At 42.7% G+C, this 19,552-nt stretch overlaps 2 protein-coding genes across 2 annotated transcripts in view; one reads left to right on the plus strand and one right to left on the minus strand.

Moving 5' to 3' along the window:
* SPAG17 (sperm associated antigen 17) overlaps positions 1–9,749 on the plus strand; it is a 100,982-nt gene extending 91,233 nt beyond the window's left edge. The window contains exons 42-48 of the mRNA XM_031554714.1: positions 1,189–1,287; positions 2,202–2,353; positions 2,858–3,027; positions 4,927–4,987; positions 5,752–5,896; positions 7,202–7,339; positions 9,572–9,749. Coding sequence (XP_031410574.1) covers positions 1,189–1,287; positions 2,202–2,353; positions 2,858–3,027; positions 4,927–4,987; positions 5,752–5,896; positions 7,202–7,338 — 764 coding nt within the window. The 3' untranslated portion in view covers position 7,339; positions 9,572–9,749. The remainder of the gene's footprint in view (positions 1–1,188; positions 1,288–2,201; positions 2,354–2,857; positions 3,028–4,926; positions 4,988–5,751; positions 5,897–7,201; positions 7,340–9,571) is intronic.
* A 999-nt stretch (positions 9,750–10,748) lies between these two features.
* WDR3 (WD repeat domain 3) overlaps positions 10,749–19,552 on the minus strand; it is a 22,916-nt gene continuing 14,112 nt past the window's right edge. Inside the window, exons 16-26 of the mRNA XM_010718710.3 lie at positions 19,267–19,367; positions 18,671–18,782; positions 18,424–18,558; positions 16,813–16,863; positions 16,134–16,199; positions 15,611–15,703; positions 15,029–15,076; positions 13,563–13,606; positions 12,955–13,083; positions 12,383–12,476; positions 10,749–11,775 (exon numbers count right to left, since the gene is read on the minus strand). Coding sequence (XP_010717012.1) covers positions 11,620–11,775; positions 12,383–12,476; positions 12,955–13,083; positions 13,563–13,606; positions 15,029–15,076; positions 15,611–15,703; positions 16,134–16,199; positions 16,813–16,863; positions 18,424–18,558; positions 18,671–18,782; positions 19,267–19,367 — 1,029 coding nt within the window. The 3' untranslated portion in view covers positions 10,749–11,619. The remainder of the gene's footprint in view (positions 11,776–12,382; positions 12,477–12,954; positions 13,084–13,562; positions 13,607–15,028; positions 15,077–15,610; positions 15,704–16,133; positions 16,200–16,812; positions 16,864–18,423; positions 18,559–18,670; positions 18,783–19,266; positions 19,368–19,552) is intronic.

The following is a 19,552-nucleotide window of genomic DNA, read 5'->3' on the forward strand; positions in this document are numbered from 1 at the left end:
TACCCAGTTGCCTCATTTCATATTGAACTTAAATTTAAGAATAAGTTTTCTGCCTCTGTGTATTCTCAGATATTTTGATACCTATTGTAACATATGAAGCATACCCAGCAGCATTCCCTCACATTGAGGTCCACCAGAATGGAGTAGACTGTGTCTATGTTAGTAAATTCAGTCTCACAAAAAAGGCAGCCTTCTCCCCAGCCAACTTAAGTACCTGACAGTATTTCTGGGGAGACTGCTCAACAGCACTGTCAGTATCATGCCAGTGTTCAACAATTTGACCATATAGATTATCATGTTTGAGTATCTTGAAATGTTTCCATTTCATTCACTAGTACCAGTGTGGTCTATGAGACTTCTGTGTTTCATGTGCCAAAGGAGCCTTTGCAGACATCATTGGCTTTGGATGCAAAGCTGAGGAATTGTGCTATGAATGTGAGGATTGATGGATGCAAAATGCTCAAAAAAAAACCCCAAAGTGAAATAAAAATAGTCAGGAGTAAGTGAGCAAGAAATGAGGAGGCCAAGTTTGGAAAAAAGACCAGAAAAAGCTGAGAGATGGTGCAAATACTGAAATGAAACCGGGAGGGGGCAGTTCTGACTGAGGCAGAAGGGGTATGGAAAAGGAAATGCACAGCGTAAGGGTAGTTTGGAAAATAGAGGAGGAAAGCATTTGAAAGAGGAGGAAGTCGTGACTGAGGATAAGCACTGTAAGAGTGAGCAATCCATTCTGAAGTTTAATCTTTGCAATATTGAGAGAAATACTTCTCTGTTTGAAGGCTGCTCTGGCAAGATACTGATATGGTGAAATGAGATCAAAATTCGTACTCAGCAAAGATTCATATCAGGAAAGTAGTCCTCCATGAGGTTTTATTAGACCTTTCTGATGACTTCTTCTCTGGCTAATTGAGAAATGAATGAAGAATGACAAGATATAAGGTTGTTTGTTTGTTGTTGTTGTTGTTTTTGCTGTTTTTGTTTGTTTCTTTGTTTGTTTTTGCCTGGGGAGCAAAGTGTCATGTGCAGAACTTACCTAGCCTCTCATGGTCACGTAGACAGCTTTCAAAGATTGCCTAAATTAAAGTTCTAAATACTTCGGTTGTTTTTTTTTTCTCATGTGCTTACGAAAATGATGGTGGTTGATTGTGAAGAACACTTGTCACAGTATCCCATTATTTTTTCCTTCAGAATCTGAATGTCTTAGTAGCATGAGTGACTCCTCCCCTCCCCCTAGTCTTCTGCTGCACACTCATTCAATACAAAGTGAAGATTCCAGCAGCACAACAGGTAAAACTGCTGTTTGGAGCAGGTTTTTTTCTATCTACTTACAACTTCTGACTGTCTGCAATAGATATTTAAATCCACCTATTTCAGTTCAGCATTCTGAATATATCTGAGCACAAGATCGACAGAAAGGGAGAGTGCTATAAAAATAATGGGAAAAATTCTCTCCTTTACCCTGGCAGACTGCTATCATTACATGGGCATGATAGTGATGGTAGAACCACAGACACAGGGAAGCTGTAATTCCTCCTTTAGAACATTTCATTCCTATGCTCCTTTTATGTATATTATACAGTGGAGTTCAGTTCAAAGACAACAAGCTAGGGGCTTGGTAGATGAAGAAGTACACAGATAATCCACATGAATGAACTGCAGCATTAAAGACAAGAAATTCTGCTCAAAGACAGAGCTTGCCAGATGGTTGTGCTGACAGAACCCTGCTCTGGGACCTGGACTAGAACTTATCCTGCTTGAACACACAGATTTGGCTTGACCAGCCTGGGTGTGATCAATGTGCAGTTGAAGCATTTCTTTGGAATAGTAATGTCCTCAATTATGATTTTAGTGCATGGGGGTTTTGTAGCTCCTCTTGTTTTTTTAATCATTTCACAGATGATTATATGCCTTCATTGCATATTTCCAGTGTGATGCTTCCCACAAATCAGTTTTACTAAGTATAGTACATAATTGCTTATTTGTTCAATTTTAATTACTAGCTAGTATTAAAGTGGTGTTTTTTGTTTTTGTTTTTTTTTAATGTATTTGTTGACTTCTTAAGTAAAATGAGACCAGTTCAGCTGTCGTAGTGCTGATCAAATTCTTTCATGGGAAATTATAGTTTTATCTTAGTGGGAACTTCAGGATTGGGCAAAATTTGATGCCCAGCATTTTATGCTTTTGATATCTTTGCTTTCCAGACCCAAGCTTGGCTGTGGAGTCACAAGAGGCACCCTTTCAAGTAAAGGTTCAGAGTTTGCTGGTGAATGCTGCAGGACAGCCAAGGAAACAGAAAGTGAGATTACCATCATCACTCCTGGGGACAAAACCAAACTCCATACCACATAAAAAGGTGAAATAGCATCTTCTTTTGTTGTTAATATTAAATCCTCTCAATCATCTCTTTTGCATGAAATCTTCATTCTGGAGCAATACTAGACATTGTTTTGAAACTGTTTACTGAAACAACAGAACTTGTAATCTATACAGAAATTTACTTGCAATTCTAAAAGTAGCTTTCCTCTCAACTACTAGGACTACCTCATGTGCCAAAAGCCTGGTTCTATACCAGGTGCTCACATGAGAGCACTGATTTCCAGGAGTGTAGAGCATGCTCAGTTGCCCTGAAATATCTCATTATGTCTGAAAACTCAAACCACTACACATTTGCAGATAATATTCAAAGTACTTAGCTTTGCCTTTTCAGTTTTTACTGCATTTAGGGTGCCTGCATGTAATTCCTCAGGATGAGTAGGCAGAGATCAAATACAGGTGAAGTTAGGCTTAGTAAATCTGAATCTAAGTTGTTGGGCCATTTTCTCTGTTATCTAATAATATTTTAATTCTGTTTGCAAAGGTAGAAGATCCTGCTGCAGGAAGGGTCAACATATCTTCTCTTGCAACAGCAAAACAGCATCTTAGTGGCTTCCACCTCATTCCACCTCAAATGATGTTTGGAATACTAAAGGAAGGCTGTACCTATGCAGCCACTGTGATTATGAAGAATGTTGGCATTAATTTCTCAAGGTTAGTTCACACTCCCAGCAACTTGGTTTTCAACTATCAAAATATGCATTGCTTGTTAATTGTCAGCCTTTTCATATGATTAATTTGAGACAACGAAATGTATGTTTATATTTGGAATCATTTGATAATGACTGAAGAAGATAATACTTTTGCATACTGCTGCATTATTTGCATATTAGTGTTATTAGGAAGATGCAAATCCAGTAAGGAACAGCAGGTTTTATATGCATAGTCGTAGCCACAGCAGATGATTTACTGGTTATTATTGAAGAAGAAGAACCAAACTTTTTAATGGTAAGCAGTATTAAGTTTGGCTTTTGTAAGTGCTGCTGGATGCTGCAACTCTGACAAACTAAATGGGCTGAGCTGTGTTCAGGCAGCCACATGTCTTGAGCTGCATTTAGAAACAGCTTCAGTGATGATTCCAGAAACAGACCAATAACGATGAAATAAAACATTTATTTGAGCATCTTTCCCTCACTTGATGTCACCCCTGTCAGTGGGCAAGAAGAGAGCAGAGCATTATGACTGAACATATATGTTCATTCAGTCATAGCAATAGCAGTGTTCCAGAGTGCTGTCACAGTGATGCTACCTTAGCAATCAAAGCATCCTTCTACTATAGTACCATGATGCAAGGATGAGACAAACATGAAGCATTTAAATGTAATGTAAATGTAATACTTGCTCTCCTTTCTTGGGTGGAAGGAATTATCATCAAAACAGGGGCTTTGAGTCATCGTGGTCTCATGTGACTGCTCAGGCAATGAGGAGCTTTAGAAATCTGTTCAAGACCAACTGAGAGACTCTTGTACAACTTCTTCTATGAGAATGGACAGGATTTTATTTATTTTAGATCAGCCTAGTTAGATGTGGCCTCAGAAAGACATTTCTACTTTAATGCACATTTTAGCATCCTGGTACATGCAAACGATAAATCAGTAGGTCATATATCAACATCCTGGAGCTCCAGCTGTGCACATTACGTTCTTTAGATTCAAACCAGAGCATTCTATATAGATGGTCACAGAAAATACCACCCTTATTCTATTCAATCCAGCTTGAGTCTTTTACTAGTTGCTTTTAAAAACAAGTGACTAGCTGCTGCATGACAGCAGAACATGCTGATGGCAGAGATGTAGGGCAAAGGTGGGCAGTTCTGGCCCATATTTGCCACATGCTGAAGCCAAAACTTCTCCAGGACAGGGTCAGTAGTTAACTATGTGCCACACCATTGCCTAGATGAGCTGGGATGCTGTGACAAAGATGAAGTCCAGTTTCTCTTAACCAGCATTCCAGAGGAACTTCAGGAATTCTTCCAGAATTATCAAAGGTCTTATCTGCTCTAATGACTTCTAGAGAACTTGACAGTGATTTATTTATTTATTTATTTAGCATACTAGTAAATTAAATTTAACTACTGCCTTACTGGGTACCGTGAAACTGAAGAGGCTCATTTACATGTAATTTCTACAAGGATCATGCTTCTGCACTAGAATCATATCAAATCACTTTGAAGAAAGATCTTTAAGGACTTCCAGGTGTGCAACACACAGGTAGCTGCCAAAAAGGTGTAACTTGTAGTCCAACTTCCTTTGTGTATGCAGGCTTAGACTGCAGCTGTTTCACTTCTGTTGCAAGGACAAGGCAGTATAATGAGCAATTTAAAGACTTAGTTTGGCCCATTAAACTGCTGCTTTGATTTTTGATAGGAGCCTGAGCCTTAGTTAAAAGCCCAGGAATACTGCTATAGCCAGAGCCAGGAAAGCTGGGAAGGATGAGCTAAAAAATTCTGCTGTCATTTGCACAATCACAGGAAAAGCAGATGGGCTGATCCTAGTCATGTCTTCTGCTTGCCTGAAAGTTTCTAGCAACCTCCCTCTCTTCCCTTTCTGACAGGTTTCGGGTGAAGCAGCCACCTCCATACACAGGACTGAGCGTGCTGTACACACCTGGGCCTGTAAGTAGTATACAGAAGGTCTTCTGTTTTATGCTACATTCACATGACTCTGATGATGCTGCCATAACAGCTGACTGGGAGTAGACCATGTAGTTGTAAATAACTTCAAAGTTATTTAAAGTGATGCTGCCTTCTGCTCTCTCTGCTGTTTTCTGCACTCTGTGCCTCAGAACATGCCCAGAATACTGTGACCCTATCTCCAAGTTTTTCCCATCGTTTAAGGTATTTTTTAGAGCTGCTATCTGTTAGGCCTGCACATTTATCTCCTGTCCTGATATCTGCAAGAGTTGAACCTAGTAAACCGTTGCCTCAATGATTTTCTCTTGCATGCAACTATCCCCCACCATAAGTCTTCTACCCTGCAAAGTATCTCAGCACATGAAACTGTCCCATGAAGTAGAAAGTTTTCATACTTTCTGCTTTTCTTCAGTATCTCTTCACCTGCACGTTATATCTTTTTTATTTTCCTCTCAGTTGTCCCAGTTTGCCTTTTGCCTGTACACCCTGAAAGGAAATTTAAGGGGAAAAAATTGCAATGAGGCAAAAAAACAAACGAAAAAGACCCGGCAGTTTTCTTTCAAACTACACTGTGAGAAGCCACTGCTTTATACAGAGCTTTCTCATGATACAGGTACTCAGTACTCCACTAAGTCTCTGATTTCATCAGACAACTCAGAACAAGAATCAACTGGAAGCACTGGTGGAGGGGCTATGGATGGAACATACACTTTGTTTGTCAGCAATCCTCTCTCTCTCTCTCCCAGGTGGCAGCAGGACTGCAGGTTGAACTGGAGATAGAAATTTTTGCCATGTCAGTTGGAGAGGAAAGTACTAATGGCTTTGAAGAAATTTCCCATGATATTGAAATAATAACAGAAACAGAGACTCTTTTGCTGCCTGTGAGAGCAAATATCCTTTGCTGTCTTACTTCTCCCTCTCCACACACACCTTCTAGCACCATCACACTGAGGACTGACTACCCAGCAGGAGCCTTAAGCTTTACTGTCCTTTTTGGAAACACCAGATGAATGTTTTCCAAGGCACAAATGAAGAATTTAAGATTCTAACCCCAAAAGTAATTTAGATAAAGTAACAAGACTTAGAAAAACAGGGAAAGGATGAATGGTAAGGCCAGAAAGATGTGGGTATTAAGAACAAATAAAAGATTAAGACTTTGTTTCCACTGACGGAAATCTTTTATCACAGTTTTGAATCGTAGAATTGTTTGAGTTGGAAGGGACCCTTAAAGGTCATCTAGTCCAACTCTCTTGCAATAAACAGGGACATCCACAGCTAGATGAGCTTGTTTGGAGGCTCCATCCAGCCTGACCATAAATATCTCCAAGCACAGGGCAGCTACCACCTCTCCAGGCAACCTCAACCTGTTCCAGTTCCTCACTGCTCTTATTGTTAAGAAAAAAAGTTGTGGGTTTGTTTGTTTGTTTGTTTGTTTGTTTTTATCTCCAATCTACACTTGCCTTTTTTAAATTTGAAACCATTTCCCCTTGTCCTATTGCAGCAGACCCTGCTGAAGAGTCTGTCCCTTTCTTTCTTACAGCCTGCCTTTAGAGACTAAAAGGCTGCTCTCAGGTCTTCCCAGAGCCTTCTCTGCTCTAGGCTGAACAGCCCTACCTCCACAGCCTGTCCTCATAGGGGAAGCGTGCCATCCCTTGGAAATAAAACATATGGCAGCATTTGATTGTACAGCTTCATGCATTAAACACGCAAGGGAGAGAATTGCTGTGTCAGCAATTGTGAACACAGAATTGTATGAATGCTGCCAGAAATCAGCCCTGTGTGGGCTCAATTGGTTAGTCCCAAAGAGAAGAAGAATTCAGGGTCAGAATCAGGTTTTGAGACTGACTGGAGTGCTAGTTAATGGCAACTGCATCAAGGTTTTATATGCTCTGGGAGGTCTTTCAGGTGTGTAACTGAGGAATTGGGCTAGACAAACCTGATAGCGTAGAAGCAAAAATGGTTTCTGCTCCATTCCCACTCACCCAGACATCAGTCACTCACTTCCTCAAGACCACCCTCCAAAACAAGCACCCTTGCCCAGTATTTTACTTGGCCTTTAATCTTTGAGTTGAGGCCAGCAGTTCAGATTCAAATTGTCTCACAGCCTTACTTCCAGAGTTCTTTCCAGCCTCCAGCCATATTCTTTTAGTTATATAAACATACAGAGATGATTGGATCCTTAGCATAATATCTCACCTGTGTTAAGAAGTGACATTTACGAGTGCCGCCCACAAGGATACCCCCAGGGTGGGATGGCAGCAGCAGTCCGGGCAGTTCCTACAAGTCCCAAGCCACGGGTCCGGATTACGCTACCCCGAAAGCTTTCAAGCTAATGTAAGTATTGCATGCAGTGCTGCCAGCTGTGAATTAAATGGCAGATGTACCTTCTCTTAGCTTCTGACCCACAGCATCAACAAGCCTGCCAGCTACTGCCAGCAAAGCTGTCACACACACATCACACACCTGACCTGAAAGAAAAAGGATGCACTGGGTGATATTGTTAACAAAAAGATTCACTGTGAGAGATTTACAGATTACTATGGCTGTTCTGCTCAGTGGAGATACAGTAGAACCTCCCCAGCCCTGTCCCAAATCCTTCGTTTAATTGTCTCCACATTAAGCAGTAGATTTAGCCTTCTGGCAGCAGGCAGCTAGATTTTTTTCAGTAAGCCCTAATAAATCAGCCTCAGTTTAACACTCTTCCTAAAACCACATCTTACTGCTGACCCTTTGACGCTGATAGCAAGCCTAACAAGGGACAGCAGCCTTACAGACAGACACAACTTGGCATGTTCCAGCACACATCACCTTCTGCACACATTTCATACAGAACATCTCTGTATCCTAAATGAAACAGTGTCCATACATGGATAGTGGACACATCTTCCCTGCTAACAAGACAGCCTTATTGGGAATTTCTCATCAAACCACCGACCAACATGTTAAGCATTGGGCTGGTGTTTCATCTAACCCACATCAACTCAGGTGCTCTACAATATAGCCAAATGTGACAGTTCATAAACAGAAATCCTATGGATGTTTCTTCTCTGCTCAGCTTAAAGTTCCCATTTGTTACATTGACATCATCTTTTTTCTTTCAACTTTACCATCTGTAAGCCTGCTATGTTATCTAAGTCAGTAAAGAAATCCCAGCTGTATCTCATTTCCGCTCCTCTGGAGGAAAAAAAAAGACCACATCAGTCAGTTCTCAAAAGACTTCAGAGAGATGTGCACCTCTGTCTGCTGCATCTGTTCTAGGACTGCCCTGATTACTTCAAGCATAGCTTTTTCCTGTTTAAACATCTTCTTACCTTTTCAATATGGAATGTTATCTCCAGAGTAACAAACAATTGTATCTAGGAAGAATAGCAAATTTAACACCTTCCATCTTAGCAGCTTACAACTTGTAGCTCATCAGTTAAGGCAGTTTAGACAAACCTCTCTCGCACTGTTTTGAAATGGAACAGAAGTACTCACCTAGTCTGACTCCTCCCTTTCCCACCACAGCCCTGCATCAAAATACAGCTGTTGGATCATCCCTGTGCACCAGGTACACACTAATCTACTTTTCCCTGCCAAGCCTAAGCTCTGGAAATTCTGATCAGCATCACTTTCCACTAAAAGTTCCAGATGGAGAGAAATTAATATGGTATTCATCTCCCAGCTGACAATTCCAGATAATTGTGGAGACTGCTTTCTTCATTGCCATTACTGCAGTCTGATCTCCTTCCATTCTAGCAAAGTCTTTGTGTGAATGGCTTGATAATTTCTACCGATTTATCAATTATTAGCCACACCCCACTCCTCAAGCAGCTGAACCAAAAGCCTCTTTAAACATTCTTCCCCAAAATACCTCCTGCGCTCAAAATGCTGTCCATCTCCAACACATCAAAAAATCAGCATTGATGGGGGTCAGAAAACACTGACACTTCTATGTTAAGTCTCACATCATTTTGAACAGTCTTGTTCGGCTTCACCAAGACAGAAGTAAAGTCTTTGCAGAGTTATGTGACAACTTTTTAAGTCTGTATCATGTTTCCTAAATGATTACTATCACTAGAACCAATATTATTCTTTCCCATGACACCTAGGAACTTCCTTTGCCTGCAACTGATCACAAGTTTGCCACACCTCCCAGCAGAGACCAAGAATCAAAGATCACCAATGAAGCAACAGCAGCCCAATCTCAGGCATTTCTTTCACATTTTCTCAAGTTTAAAACATTTCACAAAGATTCTCTTAATACACTCAAAATGAAATACTGGCAGAGGAAGCTGCCAGTGAATGCCTTCAGTATTCCCAAGCAGATTGCCCAGCTTGAACTCCCGGTCATGATTTTTATTCCACTCAATTTATGAAATGAAAACAAACCCTTAATCTAGTTTAAGCCTATGCGAGAACCCGTTTTCATGTTGTTCCCTTCCAACAGCAACAATACAGGCCAGTTCTACTGAAGGCAGCCTGATATAATTATGGTGTTTCAACAACCGTACAGAAGCAGACCTTTTTATTATTATTTTACTTTTATGTCCTCTCATGTTAATTTTCTCTCCTCTTTCCCTACAGGTCAAAGCCTTGGAAGAATGATGTAAAAAAGCAGCAATATTGAATTACCCAAATTTTAGTCCAACGTTATGGAAACATTCCCAGTGTAGACTTTTTCATTTATTCAATCAAATTAACATGAATGAAAATTTTGTCTCTCTCTTATTCATGGGAAAGGTGGTCTGAAAGTTGCAGTGCCTTCTGTGGCTGCCTGAAATGTCAACAGTTGAAAAGATGATGGAATTTCAATCCCCGTGTTTGACACTCTGCACTGCAAGGGTGCTGAATGCTTCCTGATAGGTTTATTTTGTTTTTACAAGAGATTAGGTTTCTGTAGCCACCCTGAAGCACCTGAAACCCCCCACGAATACCAGGCATGCAGCAAGTTTCACTGAAGTGTGACTCTTTGAGCAAGTAACTGTAGCAAGTGCTGCTGATCTGCTCTGGCCTTCTAATTCCTACCTTTCTGCTTGCTTTCAGTCTGAGGCTCAACTTTCTGCACACAGACTGCTCACCTACTTTTAATTATTTTCAGACAGCAGATGGGGGCTGAGCACACAAAGTTATACTTGAAAGGAATTCTGTTTATATCCACTTATCTTCAAAGGTTCATTTTATCATAGTGGTAGACTGAACCACTTAGAGGTGCTATTTTCTTTTCCCCTTTTTGCTCCTACTCATGCAGCAGTCACTAAAATAAAGAACTTCTTTAGGAGATACCTTATTCTTATTGTTAAGTGCAGTTCTGCATTTTTTTTTTTAATGTATTTATTTCCAGTGGCTTGCTTTCCTGTGCTTCATCCTTTTTCCAGTACCTAACATCCTAAGAAATAGGGAGTTTTCTCCAGTACATGCAGATGACTTTGAACACTTTACAGTGACTGAGAAGATTATGACTGGGGATTAAACAACAGCTTTCACTACTATAGAGAACATAAGTTTAATTGCATCCAAGTTGTTATTGACTGTCCATATAAAGACTGGACAGTCAATAACAACTTGGATGCAATTAAAAATTCAGACAAAGTTCTTGTTAGAAAGAAGATCACTTTTGAGAATCTGAATCAGACCTGTCAGTCTAAAAGTAATAATATTTTTTAGAACAAAGTGCCTCAGAAGCAGTCCCCACATTTACCAAACCTGATCACTGGGATAAAAGGGCAGCATACACAAAAAACTGATAACTGACCAACAGGAGTAGAGGCCTGCCCACTTAAATCACTTTTATCTGATACAGGACAAGTGCAACTTGTCCTGCAACAATTCTGTGCAATTTCCAATATATGGGAGCAGATACAATACAAATAAGCCCACAATTTCCATGCTTCATCTGCCAGTTGTTCAGAAGAGCACAATCCTTCACTGCAGCCCTTTCATTTTTTTCCCACAGATTTTACTTTCTGGAAAAAAAAACAATTCTTTAAGAACCAATAAAACAGAATGAGACAATCAAAGATTTACTAGAAAAATATCAGGACAAAATTCCATGGACAAAGTTGTTTGATAAAGCATATATAAACATTATTTAATAGAGCACAGTGTTTCCTCCATTCCACTGAAAAGTTAGTGGTTGGAGATGACTTCTGAAGTCTCAAAGCCTTGCCCAAATCCTCTAAGCACTTCCACAAACCATCAGCAGGTGTCAAAGCAGCACAGAATGTTGCCAGCTGCCTCCTATGGACAGGGCAAAGTCTGACCAGCAGCCCATGTGCTGATTCACTCCATTCAGTTAGCACGCTGCCAGCAGGCTGATCTCTTCTGGAGAAGAAACCAACTCCAGTTCTGTCAGGCATTTTGGTAGAGGAAAGGCATTGACCTTTGACAGCCACTTCAGAAACAGGTGCAATGCATACATACAGAGCAGAGCACAGACATCTCATCTCACTAGGCAGAGATGATCAACCTGTGCTGGAAATGTCTCCAGCCAGGCAAGACTGGCTATCCCACAAGGAGAAGGGACAGGCTTTGTTTCAGTCACCAAATATCACAGAGATGTTCAGCCACAATAATAGGTCCATGGCCAGCACTGAGGTTACTTGATGCCATCCAGTTGTTCCGGGCAGCAAATGCTAAACCACTGCAAGAATCATTTTCTCTTTCTTCTTCCTCTTCCTCTTCTTCTCCTCAAAACGGTCTGTAGCATCAGCAAAAAACATGACCTCATCCTTGGCCTCAATCTCTCTCTTGAGGTACTGGAGCCCTGCCATGTTGAATCCCAGCACGTCCTGTTGAGACAGACAAGCACCATGCTGTTGGGCACATCTCCAGCTCGCTAGGAGGTACAAGCTGCCTGGAACTGATGATACTCTGGCCTCTCTCTACTGAGAGATGATGAAAGCAAGACAATCCCCCACAGCTAATTAAGGCAACAGTACTTAAATGTAAATCTCATCTGAACAGGTGAACAACCTGCACTCTGTTCCCCACATTAAAAATAGCTATAATCTACTATTTCCTAAAAAGCAAGTTGTTGACAACCATCTGAAGACGTTCCTGGGAAAGGCATTTAACAGATTTGTAGCCCACAAATAAGAATAGAGTTAATTTACTTCCCACGTATACTAGAGACCCAAAGCACAATTACATGCATCAATAAAAAGCCATATAAAAGCAATAAAAAGTAAGAAGGGAGAGGGAGGAAGAGCGCACACAGGATCATCACCGCATAGTGTCACATCAGGAAAATAGGAAAGTGTAGCCTGTTTTCACAAGAAGAAGGTGAAAATGGGCTCTAGACCCCCAAGCAGCTTTCCTACTTGACTGCAAATGCTTCCAGACATTGGCCAATAGTGCTATTCCAGACTCTGGAGAAGGAGAGGTAGCAATACTCACCCGGGCCTCACTGACTCTGGAGATGGTGGTTTTCTTCAAATTTTCTATCACTGTCACCAGCATCTGGTTGCTTGTTATCTGCCCAAAATGTATCCTGGGAACAAACACAGGACCAGCAATTGACATCAGAGGCATGTCAGCACCCTGCATCCTGTTCAGCCCACTCCCAGATGATCAGCTGCCGCTGAGGGATGCAGCAATTCCTCATTTCCCACATCTTAATTCCCAAGAGACCACACCTTTATTCCCAAGGTGGCTTTCCAGGAGCTTCAGAGCCAGAAACTTTAAAAGTCTAAATCTTAAGCTGCACATCACACAGTCTTTACAGCTTCAAGAGAAAGAGTATATTCCCCAGCTCTTGTGCTGTCCCAAGGCACTGCCTCACAAGAGAAATGAGCACCTTTCTTTTCATGTAAGTGGCACAAAGTGAGTTCATGACAACACACTATAGAGGGGCCATGAGGAACAGGCAGACCCACTACTGACCAGAGCCTTCCTTGCATTCAGGATCTGGACAGTAATGAAAGCTGAACTTAGACCAGCAGACCTGTCTGGGCAGATGGAAGACTCACTTGAGCAAGAAGAGGAGAGCACGGCACAGGAGTTCGACTTCTGCACCCAAGTGAATATGTTCATTGAAGAGTCTGAGGAGGTCAGGGACATAGGAGAAGGGCAGCACCAGGAGAGACTCTTCCAGCTCACTAAGGAGAAGCAAAGGGATGGTAACAATAGTCTCAGCTACTGCAGAGCTATATAGATGAGCAAGAAATGTTTCCATGTGGGGAGGTTCTGACACAAAAGCTGTGCTGAACGCTCCCCATTGCTTGTCTGTGCCTGCCCACAAAGCACAGTGCATCTGCACAGCCCAGGGCCTTGGCAGCAAGCATCTTCTGACACAAAGAGGAGGCACAGCATTCCATCCTCTGCATCCCCAATTTCCTCTTCACATACACATACATCTCCAGGCAGCCAACACCCATATACACAAGCTTCGTTGAATACTCCTCATGGACAAATTCCCACTCCCCAGTTCCAAAAAAAGGCCGCCAGAGAGTAACCTCCACTCTTCAACACCACCCACCCAGCACAGGAGTTCAACACGGGACCCCAACCAACCCTGGACTCAGAAATCCAATTCTTTAGCACAGGCCTGTTCAGCAACAAGACTCTTGGGACTCACCTTGACTTGACCTTCTTGAAAACTTCTAGCACGTACTCAGAAGGCTGTAGCAGAGAAAAGACAACAGCTCTGCATACCAAGAAACATTCCAAGACAAACGTGCCTTTGAGGCTCATTTTGCCCAGTTAAAAACATGCAATCACATCTTGTGAGATGGATAGATCCATCTGAATGTAACAAACATAAAAGAAACCCCATCAGTTCCAACCAACTACCAGTCTTGGAAGTTCTCCCTCCATAAAACAGAAACTCAACCTTCTCAAAATACACCAAAATGGCAAAGATGTATTGGGAAAAAAAATTATATAAAAACAGACAATATATACAAAATTTTACACAAACTCATCTCCAAAGGTTTAATAATTCCTCCCCACTCCTGTTTATCTGCTTATTCAGTTAATGCAGAGCTGCCAAGTGCCAAAGAGAAGTGTCTCAATACTACATCATAGTATTTCATTCACTTCTGTTCAGCGCATGCAACATATAATTAACTACAACTATAGTCAGAAAGAAAGGGACAGGATGTAAAAGAATGTAAATTCTATATGGAAAGAAAGAGGCTCAGTAAAAGCTGTACCAGTTCCCTAAAAATAAACCTGGTCAATTACAACACAACCCTGCCTTGCACAGCATTGCCCTGCCCAATTGATTTCAGGTCAGAAAGCCTTCAAGTTGCCTGCACCTCCTGCTCATTGAGTCACAGCAATACGGTTGATACACTGGGTCAAGTGTTCGACACGTAAAGTCTGTCCCAAAAAGATGATGATAGACTGTCATGGCATGAAGTACTTTTGTTCATGATTTGACATTGTAAATGCTCACCGTGGTCAGCTCATCACATAACAGAATGTATCTTAACTTGTCAGTGTTTTTACCCAGCACTGGCACCTGGGTGTTCCTCAAGAACCTTCTCTGTACAAAGCAAAAGAGTTGCTACTGCTAAGCCACAGAATTTCACTCACCCCTGTTAAATCTATTTACTTTGCAGTTAAATATGCCTGTATTTACAGAGGAAGGGGGGAGAATGGTTCTGGCTAAGTGCTTACAGATGTCAAGTGGCCAGGGGTGCACAATGACATTGGTTCTCAATTACCCATTCCACTGGGGGCTCAGATATTTTGTATCTGATGGCACAGCTCCCCTGAATATTCTATAGCATGGCAACCACTATGCTTGCCAGAAGCATGCATAGGAAGATTTTAACTAGCTTCCTGTAGCTTAGAGGAGCCACAACAACTGGCTCTAACTCTACATGATAAGGTCAAGACTACTATCAGGGTTATGTTTGGCTGCTTTACTTTTATTACGCTCATTCAAAAGAAAGTAAAAATATATATATATTATGTTCACTTTGCATAAATCCTGTCTTCCCATAGCAATCCAGTGTTCTGGCTCAGCCAGCAAATCAAACAGCCTCATTCCAGTTGATGATAGCACATGACCCAAGGCCTGAGCTTTCCACTTACTGTAATATTTCCATAGGCACGGAGAATGGGATTGGCAGGAAAGGGAACCTGGAGACACAGAATGGGTTAGGATGAGGCAGGTTATTCAGAGTGAAAAACATATTCACAGTGAAAAACAACCCACAGTAGAAGACAGTTTTTATCCAGTGTCTTCCCTCTTCAGAACCTCACTGAAGGCCTCACTTGCAACTGCAGGACAGGCTAGTTCTCAGATATGTATGAATAACTCAAAATATGTACAAATTTTCTTCCACTTCTTATTGTCACATACATAACAGACCTTTGTTTAGCATGAAGTGTTAAGATGAAGGCAAAGAATAGGCAGTGTAATGGGAGCATGGTCAGCAGCACAGATCTTACTTACATTCTACTGGGACTTTCAACATAAAAATCCTCAGAAAGAACATACCACTAACTATGCCTCAGGGTACAGTGCCATCTGTACTCTGTAAGATTTCAGCAAATCTCTGCTCCTTCCAGCTGTCCTGCTTTTATCTGCATGCTGAGCCTTTCAACCAAGATGCTAAAGTTGGAAAGATACACCCACACACCTCAGGAATGGTACTTTTCTTAGTCATTTACCTCTTTTCCAGCAGCTTTACATATGGCCTTGTGCTCCTTCAGTTTTGCCATCTCTTCTCTATACAACTCAATAGCTTCCATGATCCGCTCAGCCTGTGCAGCACAGAAACAGAACCATCAGTCACAAAGCACAGTTCATGTCCAACTGGACAAAGGCAGGGAGAAGCAAAGGGGCTGACTTGAAGCATCCCAGGACATCCTTCTCAGAAAGTAACTTCTATTCCAGACCACGCTACTACTCTGATCACATCAGTCATGCCCCGAAGGAGTTAAGCACCATCCACATTCCCCAGCTGCCCAGGGTGCACTCTGCTGCAGCTTCAGCTCTCCCGAGGACAGACTGGTCTTAGAGGCAGAGATGACTCTGCACCTTTATATCTCACAGAGCAACTCCTCAGAGCTGCTGCACTTATGGAACAGCATAGATTACTCCCCTTCAGACAGATACTCTGACCTTGTGACACCCCCACTCTAAGAAATCGATAAGGCACTAAGCAATGCTGGGTGACCCATGCAGTCTTACCGCTTTGATGGTTTCAATAGTCTTCTTCCCTGCCAGTCCCGTCTCTTCTTGTGTCTCTCCAGCCACCTACAAAACACAGTTTGCAGTTCTCTCCTGAGCAGCAGATACAACACATAGAGGCATCCCCAGCATCTTATCACAAAACATCAGCCCCATTCCCTAAGCTTGCCATTTCTCTGAAGAAATACAGGTCTTCAACTGCATAGCTTTTGCTCAGGACCAAATGCACTGTGCTATCTCAGAACATTGGGAGGCAAATAAGCACAGTTCTCATTTGACCAACAGAGGTTGAGTGATCTGCTCAGAGTCAGAACTGTCAACAACACAACCCCAGTGTCTGTGCAGAAGGGAATCAGGCTTTCCCACCCACCCTGCACCACACAGACCTGAAAGTAGCTGTCAGAAAGCAGCCCAATCTTGCTCTGGGGCTTGTGTGGATGAGAGCAAGGGAGATATTCAGTATCCACACCCCTGTATGGCAGTTTGGCCACCAGCTCCACACACTCCCGAAATTGTCTGAGCCAGTATCAGAGTCCTGGGGAATTTTCCTGCATGCAAATTCTCAATGCAACAGAATCACCAGTCCTCTAGACATTTCTTCTGTGTCTCTTAGAGAAATTCTAGACTTAGGAAGGAGCTCTGTACAGTCAGACTGACACACTCAGATGGCACAACTCACCACAGGTTGCTCTTCCTTTGCCACACTTTCTTCATATTCAGCTTCTCGTTGCTACAGTGAAGAGAACACAATGTATTAAAACTGGTGAGCAGGCAGCTAGCAAGTGTACAAGTTTCATCCAGACTGCAACAGAGTAGTGCAACAGAGCCTGCAGCTTCTTGCAGCCTTGTGCAAAAAGCAGGAGAGATCAACACAGCACAGAGATCAACAATGTCAGTGCAAAATCTGCTTATCCCCCGTTCCCACCCGACAGAGAACTTGGGCTGAAAAGACTGAAAGAAATCAAGGTCTCCAAATTAGATGCAGGAACAGCCTGCAGATAGCCCATCAGGCTGGGACTAAGACACCAGCAATTCAATACCAGACTTTCCACTTGGCGTGAAGCACAAAAGAAACAAGCTCAGGAAATTTCCAGAGCTGTCCTAGCCTGCAGGAGGAAAGAGCCTCCTGCCCACCATCTCTCATGTTCATAGGGCTCCATCAGTATGTAATTCACTACTGGTATATTCCTGCCCATTTTGTTATTCAAACTTGACCCAGAATATGCTTGTCTTATCTAGAAAAGGCACTCTGTCTTTCCTGTTAGTACCATCATTCACAGCATGCCAGTCACTGCATCAAGATGTTGCCTATGAGTCTCCTTGCAAACAGGCCAGGAGAAGAACAGTTTATTGCACATTTCTTAAACATTCCTGCTTCTGTATCTGCATCCTTCCCTCACTGAGGCTTGAGAACTTCCGTAAGAGTGGGATACAGAGCCAGACTCCTCTGTGGGATACAGTAAAAATAAGAGTTACAAACTGTGCCAGGCTAATTTCCCACTAGAGATGTGTAAAAATGTTTCCTCTGCCCCAAGGTGATCCAGCACTGGAACAAGCACTCAGTCTGGAAAACTTCCTTCCTTGGAGATGTTCTTGAGTCACCCAAGCAAGTGTCAGGGCAATATGACAGAGTTTTAGGATTTGCGTACTGTAAACAGGGGGTTAGACTACAGACCCCAGAGTTTCCCTCCCACTAGAGTCCTTCTGTGAACATGACTCCTCACACAGGTTCAAAAGGAATGGAAATGGCTTCCTGCAGCATCCCTGAGCTCCAGGGCCTGCTAGTGAAACAGAATGGACTACTCATGCTTGGAAAGGGGGAAAAGAAAACAAACTGCATTCAGCAAGAATGGTGCTCTCCATCACCCCACAACAGCCACTTGCTGAACTGAGTCCAAAACACTTCAGTAGAAGTGAGCACAAGAGAGTAAGAGAAGCTTGTTGACTATAGCCAACAAAACTGTAGAAAACCACAGCCATAGAAGAAAGTCTGAGAAGTGGGACAGAAGCACAGCAGAATAGAGAGCAAATTAGCCAGGCATCTGCAATGTGGTATAGGTAGAAGAGCACCAGCAGTACCTGTGGTGCTGTCTCCAGACAGCTTAAGGCAACAATGTAATCATGCAGAAGATGGCAGTCAACCCAGGCATCTCAGCACCAGGCTGTGGTTAGTGATAAGGAAGCCTGCCAAGCGTGGAGCCAGACTCTCCCACAGTGAAAAACGAGGAATATGTCTAATGGGCCAAAAAGAAATCTGGAAGCTGTCTTTGGGAGGAAGAACACAACTCACCATCTCCCTCTCCTCTTCCAAGATAAGTGGCTCCCTTGTCCTCTCCCAGAGGCGCAGAGACTTGTCGTGGGATGCTGACACTACATAGTCTCCATTGGGACTGAGTGCCAAGCACCACACCTCCTGGTGATGCCCCTGCAAGTAGAGAAAAAAGGTAAGACATGAACAACACATCTCCCAGCTTCTGAGGAAAGTGCTGCCCACACAGAGATAATGTTTCATATCAAGAGCCTCCAAAACTTCCTACCTCCAGTGTCTGGATGTGCTCAAATTTATCCGCATCCCACTGCTTAATCTTGTTATCCTTCCCAGCAGTGAAGAAAAGATGGGATTTGGCCACAAACTGGAGATACATCACACTGGTAAGATAAAAAAGCAGGAAAGAAAGGAACCTCAGAACACATGTATAGGAAACAGCAGTGTATTCTAAAACCCTGTAGCCCTCATCACTACTTACTTCTGGGAAATGCTTTCTAACACCAGCCCACACAAATTTGGGGCTGGGACAAACAGCGCCATCTGCTGCCAGAGGGCAGAGCATCCAATGCAGCCAGTGAGGTGTGGCACAAGAACCCTGTGATCTCAGCAGCTACCAGACATCCCTAACTACCTTTGTGCTTGTGTCCTGCTGCCTTGGACTCTCCGTGGAAAGCTAAGCTCACAGATTTGGTGCTAATAAAAGGGACCTTGCAGCAAAGGTAGTAAAGGCTCAAATTCACCCACCTGGGGGATACTTCTGTTGGCCTCTCCCCACTACGCAGGACAAAAAGCTCACTGCTGGATCACAGCCCCTCAAACAACAAAGTAGCCCACAGCCCAAAGATGCTGTGGGATTTGACCAACCTGTCATCATGGGCAAAGAGAGAGCGGTGACAGTCCCCAAAATCCATGCCCCAAATCTTCACATTCCTGTCGGCAGACCCAGTTGCAATCAGAGTCCCATCCTGAAGAGAAATGCAGAGAATGGTGTGAGCAGCTGGCTGGCAGCCCTATCAGGAATCATCAATGGACTAAGCAGTGGCAAGGCACTGGCTCCTGAAATATGCCCTCTTGATCAAGATCTTTACTATGAGAGTGGTGAGGTGCTGGAACAGGCTGTCCAGAGAGATTGTGGATGCCCCATCCCTAG

The sequence above is a fragment of the Meleagris gallopavo genome, chromosome 1 (genome assembly GCF_000146605.3).
Source record: "Meleagris gallopavo isolate NT-WF06-2002-E0010 breed Aviagen turkey brand Nicholas breeding stock chromosome 1, Turkey_5.1, whole genome shotgun sequence".
Lineage (NCBI taxonomy): Eukaryota > Metazoa > Chordata > Aves > Galliformes > Phasianidae > Meleagris > Meleagris gallopavo.